The sequence below is a fragment of the Helianthus annuus genome, chromosome 10 (genome assembly GCF_002127325.2).
Source record: "Helianthus annuus cultivar XRQ/B chromosome 10, HanXRQr2.0-SUNRISE, whole genome shotgun sequence".
NCBI lineage: Eukaryota > Viridiplantae > Streptophyta > Magnoliopsida > Asterales > Asteraceae > Helianthus > Helianthus annuus.
The window spans coordinates 83,926,758-83,937,369 of NC_035442.2; the positions used below are offsets into that span (position 1 = coordinate 83,926,758).

Below are 10,612 nucleotides of genomic sequence, written 5' to 3' on the forward strand. Positions count from 1 at the left end.
CTGCTTTGCGCGGCCTGCCCTTGCCTCCGTGGATCATGTGGGTGGAAACCACGTGCATGGTTCTCTTCCCGGAGGAGGTACCTTCGCCATGAGGGGTAATGCGCTTGGTGGGTTTTTGCCCACCTGGCAAAAGATGTTGCAGTTTTCCCTCCTTTAAGGCCCGCTCAATCTCCAGCCGGAGACTGATGCAGTTGTTGGTGGTGTGGCCCGAGTCCTTGTGGTACTCACAGTAGAGTGTGAGGTCCTGATTTTTCTTGGACTTCATTGGTTGGGCCGGTCGCAAGAATTGTGGGTCCGCAAGGAGGACCTCACTTGGCGACATGGTGATCTCGGTCCAGTTGCGGTCCCGAGAATCTTTCTTTGATGCCCGACTGTCTCGGGCGGGGTTGTAGTTCCTTGGGTCGAACGTGTTGGTTCGCGGGAAGTACGGTTTGGAAATATCACGATTTCCAGTGTCCCGGTTGCATTTATTGTTACGCTTGGACCCTTGGTGGGACGTTTCAGCTTGGGGCTTTGCCTTTGCCACATGCGGTTCGAGTGACCGCTGTGTCTGGGCGTATGTCTTGACCGCGGTCATGACATCCTCCCATTTTTTGGGCAAGCCCTCCTTGCCAGAGATGGTCATGATCATCTCTCTGTCTTTGACGGCCCGGATGAAGTGGTTTCGTGCCATCTGGTCTGCCACGTCACCTATCTCCAGGCACTCTTTATTGTAACGGACGACGAATGCCTCGAGGGATTCGTCGTCCCTTCGCCAGATGTTCATGACGTCCAACGAATCACGTTCGTGGCGTCGCTGCTGGCTAAAATGGGCGAGGAACTTGGTACGCAAGTCCTCGAATGAATCCAGTGATCCCACTGGCAAAGAATCGAACCATGCCCTGGCCAGGCCCGTAAGGGTCTGGGGGAAGAAATTACACCAGGTGGGTTCATCCCACTGGCCGTTGATGCCCGCGCCCATGAAGATGTTCATGTGGTCGTCCGGGTCGGTCGAACCACTGTATTTCCCAACGTTGAATGGGAACTTTGTCGTGGTGACATGGGCGTTGGCAATCCGCGTGCCGAACTTGGAATTTTCGGCCGCTGCCTTTGGCCTGTATGGCTCGTTCGCAGGGCGCTTAGCCGCCCTGAGGTATGTGTTGCGGGGGTGACTGGGAGGAACATAGTTGCGTCCTCCCGGTCTGCTGCTGGTGTCATGTGAATCCCCGCGGTAGGTACAGTCGTCAGGGTCGGTATGACCGTACCCTTCGGTGTATGGTTGTGGGCCCAATCGTCTCTGAATGCCTGGGCCGCGTCGGGAGGTTGACCGCCTCCTGTCTTCGCCATGGGGGCCAAGGCGCGTATGCACTGGTCCTCTGGTATGGGACCCGTATGAGGAATCGTCCTCGTTGAGGGTGTGGACCGAACAGTAAGACGATCCGCGGTCATCACGTCGGCTTCTTGAAGCCAGGCGTGAATGTATCCTGCCGTCGTATTGTAAAATACGCTCAGCAGGGGTGTGCGGTGCTGGGGTAGGCCCAGCTTGTATATTCGCTTCCGTACAAGCGCGGTTGTATGCTGCGGTCAGCAGGGCTGCCTGCTGCTCGTACCAGGTATGAACGGTCATGCCTGGTGGGATCACAGATGCGAACTGTGATAAGTCATGTTCAAACATAAAGGAGGGACTCCTTTGTGTGGACGTGCCGATGTGTCCGGGTTGGGAGGTCGAGGCATTGACCCCTACCGGAGGTGGGAATGGAGGATTTTGGTTATCCGCAGTGTTGTTTTGGTGATCAGTCATGATCATGAGAGAGGGAAAAGGATGGTTTAGAAAATGCTAAGAGTAGCGGTGGGCGCCAATGATGAAACAATGGTTAACCGGGCAGGGTTAACACACTGGTCTCGTCAAGAAGGGTTAATCCCTTCCTCTCGAGGATCGCTGGCTGGATCACCGGTGGTTGATCTCCTGCACAAGGAAACAAGCCGTGACTCGTAACAAGGAGGATGGGGTGGGGGGGTGCTCCTTGTTACCACTCTCCGGCGTGAGAATCAGTAGTTTGCTTGGGAAGCAAAGTAAGATAGTAGTAGTAGTGAGAGAGTTGTGAAGAGATACCTCAAACCTGGTTTGGGGTTGGTATTTATAGCCGAGGAGTGAAGGAGGATGATGATGGATGGACTGACGACGTGCTGCACCTTTGCAGGTGTGTCAGGCTTGTCGGTTGTGGAGGTTACGCCACGTCAGTCCATTGCTTACGTAGCTCTGACAGGTAACTGCCATTGGTGCCACTTGCACTGTGGTGTCAGTCCCACTTGTTGAGTGCATAGGATGCGGTGCAAGCCGCATCGCTACGTGCGGTAACATCTGAAGTTACCGCGTCTCCTACTTGTGATCAAGGAATACGCGAGATGCGGTGCTAGCCGCATCGTCGTCCGCGGAGACTATTCGCCTGCATCCCTTGTCGTGACGAAAATGCCCATATGGTGCGGTGTCAGCCGCACCGTTACGTTCATCTTCTTCTATGCCTAAGGTAAGGCTTTCTTGTATTGATAGAAGTGTTCACTGGATGCGGTGCGATGCCGCATCGCTGTGAATACTTCCGTTTTCATACACCAGATGTGATGCTATGTCGCATCACTCTACCGTTCTCATGTTCCATGCAAGTCCTCCTTCGTTACTAGATAGATTGGATTCAACCCTTGTGCCGACGCGTTCTCGCATGGGCACAAGTAGGTTGTTAGCTAGTGGGGGTTTTGATAAGGGTAATGGTCACTCGCGGTCGATGCTGACGCGAGATCTGGGACCATACCCCTTCACGGGTACAGACCAATTTTTTAAAAAAGGTGGAACTGGGTAAGAACCTACGGGTTTTTTGAACCCGGAACCGATTCTTCAATAAAGCGGGTAGGAACTGGATACGGTTCCAGGTCGGGTCTATCGGGTCGGTTTTGAAACCGATTATTATGCCCATCTCTATCTACAAGGAAGGATCAACATTCAGAAAGTGTTTGAAAAGGTCTCCAAACCCAAGATAGCTTAAAAACAGACCATCGGAGTCTCCAAACCCAAGATAGCTGAAAAACACAGACCATCCGATCTAAGCTATTACATTGATAGCACAAAGAAAGAGTCATCTTTGAGTGAAGAATCACACATTTTACTCACATAACCTTATATAATTAAAAGAGAAAGAATGAATTGTATGGTTACATAACGTCTTGATGTGTGTATATATATGACGGGAACAAACACAAGGTTTACATAAAAGTAAACATCACCATCCCCCACAATCAACCCCCATGTAACAAAAGCAATGAAAACGATTTATTTCTTTCATTCATTCATCGCTGATTACAAAGGTGCTTCAAGTTTTCTTTTTGCGATGCAATCGTCCCATGAGCTTTAGCTAACCTGCACGTATGCTGGATTATAATCTCGTAAGTCGAAGCTCTCTTCCACGGCACTATCCCGAAATCATCATTATAATCTTCCATTCCCTCAACAAAGAACTGCCACGCAAACGATCCTCCCCCGGCCCCCTTTTTCTTTGCAGATTCATAGATCACATCAAAAACAGTTTTGTAGATTCGGTCTCGTTGCAAAGGGTCAAAACCTTTGTTTAGATCTGATAAACCAAATTCTGTAAACATCACAGGTTTCTTCAGCACTGGATCACCATCTTCGATGTGAGAGCGCATCCATTTAGCCACAAACATTAGTTTTCCTTCAAGGCTCTTCTTTTTAAACCTATGTATATCATGAGTAAGTTTCTAAAAGTGATAAGATAAACAATAGGTAAAGGTTACCTACCAATGGTCAGGATAAATATGAACAGACGCAAAGTCGACGGTTGACGGTGCAGAGTTACGTATAAAATCAGCTCCAAGATCAGCAGCCCAAAATTCAGGATTGACTGTATCTTTCTTAGGACTATTAGGGCCGTAAAACCCTTCAAGGCCAATGGTCAACATGTGTTTCCTATGAATTGACTTAACAAATGAAGACATCTCTTCTATCCAATCCTGCAATTACAACCACACAATTTGTAGTTACTACAACGGAAATTCATAGGTTCAAAAAAAAAAAAAAAAAAAAAACAGAGGTGACTCCTTTACTGCTAAGCCATGTGTAGTGGCTGCTCGTGCAAGCGCCATCTTGGGCTATAAAGCCCCATAGCGCCCAGAACACCGCCCCCTAGGCGTTATGGGGCTCCATCCATGAAGGGCGTGATGGTGATAGCGGGGTTATTGTTTTGGTTTCTTGCTATCTCTCTCTCTCTCTCTCTCTCACACACACACACACATATCTATACTACCTAATAAATAGAGAAAAATGCCCGGATAGTCCCTGTGGTTTCGCATTTTTTCACCTATAGTCCCCAACTTTCTAAAATTACCTGAATAGTCCCCAAGTTTTCAACTTTCGTTCCCGGATGGTCCCTGAAACGGATGGGGGTTAGTTTTTGGTGTTAACTGGATGTGAAATGGCCATAATACCCTTAATATAAAATATAATAAATTAAAACATTGCCAAAATCAATTTATTATTTATAAATTCAACTGGGGCCCACCCCTACTCCAGTTTATCTTCTTCATAGTATCTCCCTCACCCCCACCGTCTACCACCTTCCACCACCCCATCTCCGATCTACACCACCAGAAAACCACTTTCATCGATACACCCACCATTCCGACCACCACTTTATATATATATATCTCTCAAAACATCCACCTAATTGAATAGTCTCGGCTAGTTAACACTCCTAAATGAAATCTGAAAAAAAACAGGGTAAAAAACTCACAAGTTATACCCTGTAATTTGCTCTTCTTGATCGTTGGGGTTTTCAGTGATAGGCAATTGAAGTTGGTTTTCAACATTGAGAGATCTAAACCTGCAAACAATAGATCTTCCAACCATCATCTATCTATCTATCTACCCATATGTGTACAAAGATCAGTCCTCTGTTTTAGTTACAAAAAATTAGTAAGTTAGTAAAAGTGTGTCAACTGAGAAAAACTTAAAAAAACATGAAATATAATAAAACAGGGGATCAAATTCATACCCTGAAATTTGCTCATCCTGATCGTTGGGATTTTCAATGATAATGAATGACAATTCAACTTGGTTTCAACCAAACCTACAAATAAAGCATCAGCCAATCATAATTTCCGGTGTATTGTTTTCAACTGTCGTATTTGTCGGCAACGTGTAAATTTCTGGCGTATTGTTTTCAACTGTCGTATTAAACCGCCTAAAACAATCTCTCGCTGATTCAATCGGTAAAATTTCAACTGTCGTATTTTTCGGCAACGTGTAATCACTTTGCTCCACGCCATTCGTTCATAATTTCCGGCGTATTGTTTCCTTTTTGCTCGTGCTTCACGAGCCAGTTTTCTCTGATCAAGAATGGAACGACTGTCATCAACTGTCGTCGCATCTACGGTGATGGTGGAGGGTGTTAGGGGTGATGGGGAAGGGTGGAGCCATGGAGGCGGTCATGGTGGAGGGTGGAGGCGGTGGTTGATGGGAGACGGGAAGAGGGTAGGGTGAAGGGTTAAGTTTTATATTTTAAGAAAATGATGGGTCCCGCTTTAATTTAGTTTGTTTTATATTAAGGGTATTTTAGTAATTTCACACCTACTTAACACCAAAAACTAACTCCCATCCGTTTCAGGGACTATCCGGGAACAAAAATTGAAAACTTGGGGACTATTCAGGTAATTTTAGAAAGTTGGGGACTATAGGTGAAAAAAGACGAAACCACGGGCATTTTTCTCTAAAAAAAATAAAGATTTTGAGTTGCCATGTGGCACCCTTCACAAACCAGCATTTTGGAGAGAATTGATATTAGAAGTTGTAGATTTGTTTAAAATAATTATATAAACTAAATAAGAAAATATAAAATCAAAATAATATCCTATTTAAACTCCGATTAATCTTCAATTGGGCTTTTACCCTTCATATATCTATACCTGACCTAGAAGTCAAGTCGCAAATTGAACTTCTCCCCTGGATTCTCTATGACTATGGATCTCGACCTTGAGGGTTCCTGGACTTTCAGTCAGAGATTCTCTTCAGATCATCCGGCGTTCGTTTATTCTATCGGAAACTGAACAATTGTTCTCTCCACTTTGGGCGTTTTTCGATGAGAATAATAACAATGAACCCAACGACAGTGATAAAAAAATCCATGGAAGTGCGACATTGACTTCATCTATAGCTGCTCACTGACTTCTTTCAGGTTAGTTTATGTTTTATTAAGGTTGAAAATGGAGTTAGGTTCATGTTTTCCGGCTATGGAGGTTCTGATATAGCAATTGCTCCTATGTTATTAACATTTTATTTGATTTAATGCAACCACTGACGAATTTCATAAGCTTATGTATTACGTACAACCGAGCATTGTATATTTGCAAGGAGAAAGACTTATAAAGGATCAAGTTGGATCTCTTGTGTGGGGAAGTGCACAAGATTTACTAGGGTTACTTGGCATTTCTTTGCCCATAACTTTATGCTATGATTTGTTGAAGTCATGCTAATAAAGTTTGTTGTGGGTCAACTTTACGTGAGCCTCTTTCTTTTCAGCTTAATTAATCAGGTATGGACTTTTAAAGAATTTGACTCTCTATCTTTCTTGATTTGATTGAATACTACAATGAAGCTATAATATAGATTACCATTGCCTTAACATATATATTAGTTCAGTTATGTCTACGTATTATTTTTCGATAATCATCTCATATTTTTGTTTATGTCATCATCAAGTGACAACAATTATATAAAAATGGGATGTAAATTATTTGAATTCTTGCTTGATCCTACTTCTTATCAATATATTCAAAAACATTAACTCTATTTTGCTATTTTTATGTCGTTTAAATTTGAATAAAGTTTATGAATTTAATTTTCAGTCACTGCCAACCGTGTGTTGCGGTATGTTTGTTAAAATCAAACAAACATCAAGCTCGGTATAGTTAAAAACGACAGGGCTAAATCCCCACTCCAGACTGGTCCGATTCAGTTGCTCATATGCGTGAGTAGCGTCAGAATTTGGATATGACGAGTAAGGAAAAGCAAGTGGTTTACGCAATTTTCCTTATGTTGACATGGAGGATTTGGCTTTGTAGAAACGAGAAGGTTTTTAAATCAAGAAATATATATTTGAGCAATAAGTTGTTGATGAGGTTAAAGAGAACACAATTCGGTGGATGGTAAAGAGGTCCAAGATTGCTAGATTACACCTGGAGAGTTGGAGTAATTTTGAAGGCTTTTGTTTTTAATTGCTATGTATAGTTTTGTTTCCCAATTGCCTTGCGGATGTTTTGTTCTCTGGTGTTTGTGTGCTTGGTGTCTTAGTATCTTGCTAAGGCTGTTTTTTGCCTTTTTTTTCTTGGTTAATAAAGTTCTATTTAGTTGGTAAAAAAAAAGCAACATGGGGTCGTTCTTGGATGGTCATAATAAAGAAAGAATATGATAAATACTATTTTGGTTAGGATGGAGAAATCCAGTGAAGGATAGAGGGGTTTTTTTTTTTTTTTTTTTTTTTGGATCTCATACTTTTACCTATTTTTGAAAATAAATATTTATATACTTTTATAGATACATTTTTATATTATTATAATTTGCAATTCAAATAATAAATAATGATGTAGGTTGTATCAGCTTAACTTCAAATATATTATATTATATTCTTTTACTGAATTTATAGGTTTGTCAACCCGTGTAATACACGGGTTTCTAACCTAGTATATATATATATATATATAGGGATATATATATAGGGGAAGTATGTATAGAAAACCCACTTTAATTTAGAAAACCCGGGAAACTCAAAGCTCCCGATGTTTTTTTTTTCTTGAAAAAATTTACATATGTTATATACATGTTTTTAAGGGTTTTGGGCAAAAAAAATCAAAAAAACGCCAAGTAGATATTTAAAAAAAAAAATAAACAAGTTTTGGCGTAACACATGTTACATTCATCTGACATATTTGTAACATGTGTTACACCAAAACTTGTTTATTTTTTTTAAAAATATCTACTCGGCGCTTTTTTGATTTTTTTTTTGCCCAAAACCCTTAAAAACATGTATATAACATGTGTAAATTTTTTCAAGAAAAAAAAACATCGGGAGCTTTGAGTTTCCCGGGTTTTCTAAATTAAAGTGGGTTTTCTATACATCCTTCCCCTATATATATATATATATATATATATATATATATATATATATATATATATATATATATAGGACAAAGATCCGTTAGGAACCACCCTTTATTGCGAGAACCAGTGTGAACACAAACAGTAATACCTAAAAAAATCTAAAAAACACCCAAAAATTTTTTTTTTATTTTTTTACTATTTTTTATATAAAAATCGTTACTTTTAGTATCCAAAAAAAAAAAAAAATTTTTTTTTTAAATGTTTTTTTTTAAAAAAAAAATTTTTTTTTGGCTACTAAAAGTAGCGATTTGAACATAAAAAATAGTAAAAAAATAAAAAAAAATTTAGATTTTTTTTTAATTTTTTTTTTATTTTTTAGGTTTTTTGGGGGGGGGGGGGGTTTAGTTTTTAGCATTTTAGCTTGGGGGGTGGGGGGGTTTAGGTTTTTGGGGGGTGGGGGAGGGGGGTTTAGGTTTTGAGGGGGGGGGTGAGGTGGGGGGGGGGGTTAGGTTTTTTTTTTTTTTTTTGGGGGGGGGGGGGGGTGGGGGGTTTAGGTTTTTGGGGGGTGGGGGTTAGGTTTTTTATATATATATAGGGTAAGGTTCATGCGAGAACCACCTTTATTGCGAGAACCGCGAGAACCAATGTGAACACAAGCTAAAATAGCTAAAAAAACCTAAAAAAAACCCTAAAAAAAACCTAACCCCACCCCCCAAAAACCTAAACCCCCCCAGCCCCCCCCCCCCCACCCCAAAAAACCTAACCCCCCCCCCCCCCCTAAAAACCTAAACCCCCCCCCCCCCCACCCCCCCAAGCTAAAATGCTAAAAACTAAACCCCCCAAAAAACCTAAAAAATCTAAAAAAATCTAAATTTTTTTTATTTTTTTACTATTTTTTATGTTCAAATCGCTACTTTTAGTAGCCAAAAAAAATTTAAAAAAAAAAAAAAATTAAAAATTTTTTTTTTTTTGGATACTAAAAGTAGCGATTTTTATATAAAAAATAGTAAAAAAATAAAAAAAAAAATTTTTGGGTGTTTTTTAGATTTTTTTAGGTATTACTGTTTGTGTTCACACTGGTTCTCGCGGTTCTCGAAATAAAGGGTGGTTCCTAACGGATCTTTGTCCTATATATATATATATATATATATATATATATATATATATATATATATATATATATATATATATAACTGAATGGGTCTACATCCACTGGACCACTACACACATATGATATGAGGGGTTATGTTGGGGTAAAGGGGGTGACCACTACACATTGGCTAATAAATGAGCCGATTTTATGTTGTAATTACTTATATGAGGTAATTATAAAATTGAAGAACAAAGGCGTAAAAGTGACGAGTTACTTGTAGAGTATCACCGGATGCATCAGTAATGCAACGGGGCTCGTTGATCAACTCCCACCCAAAAATGGTGGGATCATCACGGTACACGACTCCAGTGATGGTGTTCTTTCTAGTCAAGATGGTCTACAAAGCAAAGCAAAGCAGATGAGCAGATTTAAAAATGTAAAGGAAGGACAATAGGGAAGGGGAAAGTAAGTAACCTTGACATAATTCTTAAAATAAAGGCGAATTGATGGATCAAAGGAGTCATTGGAGGCACTCAAGCCGACACCTTCATCCCATGCCCATTTCACATACTTAGTCTTGCCGCCATATGCTTGGAGATTATTAACCAAACTAAACAAAAGCCTGATTCCAACTTGTCTTGCTTGCTTTAGCAATCACATAATCTAAGGCCTGCAGCAGCAGCAAACTCTAAATTTTATCAACATTTCCCAACAAAACAAGAAGAAGAAGAATGATGAATGTGTTTGTTTGTTTGTTTACCTTGAAAACTCTCTCATCAAACTGTCCAGGAACAACCTGAAGGGCATTATAGTCACCGTCATTAAAAGCCCAAGTTCTGCATACAGTGAGGCCCATTTTGGTTGCAGCCTGAAGCATCTCCCTGATCCTTGGGCGGCTATGATCAACAACAGCATGCTCCATAAACCAATATGAATTCCATCCATTCACATAGAACACTTTCCCATCCACAACAAAATTAGTCCCATTCCTCTCCACAAAACTCAACTTGGGGTCATTTTTGTAATTTACACTCAACAAATCCCCAAAAGACAAGTAAACAAATACAAGGATGGATGCAACTCCAAGTATTTGGCAAACCAAACTATTGCTACCCATCATCGACTTAACCAGATTAGGGTTTTCTTTTCTTTTCTTTTGGTCGGATCTTCAGGTTTCTCCCAAACCCAGATCTCCTTTCAAAATCCGAGGGAGTGAATGAATTGAGAAAGAAAGAAGAAAAACAGGGGAGGGGAGGGGAGGTGGGGCAAATGGCACACCTAACGTGCACCGACTGCAGCAGATTTTGTAAATAAAAAAGAAAGAAAGAGAATCAAATCAACGATAATAAATAAAATGGTGTAATTAAGGCTCTGGATGG

At 40.9% G+C, this 10,612-nt stretch overlaps 2 protein-coding genes across 2 annotated transcripts; both read right to left on the reverse strand.

Annotated features, from left to right (window-relative positions):
* Positions 1 to 3,317: 3,317 nt before the first annotated feature.
* LOC110881203 (mannan endo-1,4-beta-mannosidase 2-like) lies at positions 3,318 to 10,350 on the reverse strand. The gene is made up of 4 exons (XM_035978224.1): positions 9,994 to 10,350; positions 9,708 to 9,878; positions 9,508 to 9,630; positions 3,318 to 3,999 (listed from the first exon to the last, which is right to left on the reverse strand). Exons 1-4 carry the CDS (start codon positions 10,348 to 10,350, stop codon positions 3,784 to 3,786), a joined length of 867 nt encoding a protein of 288 aa, XP_035834117.1. The 3' UTR covers positions 3,318 to 3,783.
* Positions 3,319 to 3,693, reverse strand: LOC118482647 (mannan endo-1,4-beta-mannosidase 2-like). The gene has a single exon (XM_035978223.1). It carries the CDS (start codon positions 3,691 to 3,693, stop codon positions 3,319 to 3,321), a length of 375 nt encoding a protein of 124 aa, XP_035834116.1.
* Positions 10,351 to 10,612: the final 262 nt, after the last annotated feature.

Bases quoted from the DNA above. Each gene is read 5' to 3' on its own strand.
- LOC118482647 (XM_035978223.1), bottom strand. From the start codon at position 3,693: ATGTTTGTGGCTAAATGGATGCGCTCTCACATCGAAGATGGTGATCCA.
- LOC110881203 (XM_035978224.1), bottom strand. From the start codon at position 10,350: ATGGGTAGCAATAGTTTGGTTTGCCAAATACTTGGAGTTGCATCCATC. The intron at 9,879-9,993 runs GTAAACAAACAA...TGATTGCTAAAG, and splicing joins TTGATGAGAGAGTTTTCAAG to CAAGCAAGACAAGTTGGAAT. The intron at 9,631-9,707 runs GTTACTTACTTT...TTTGCTTTGTAG, and splicing joins ATTTTAAGAATTATGTCAAG to ACCATCTTGACTAGAAAGAA.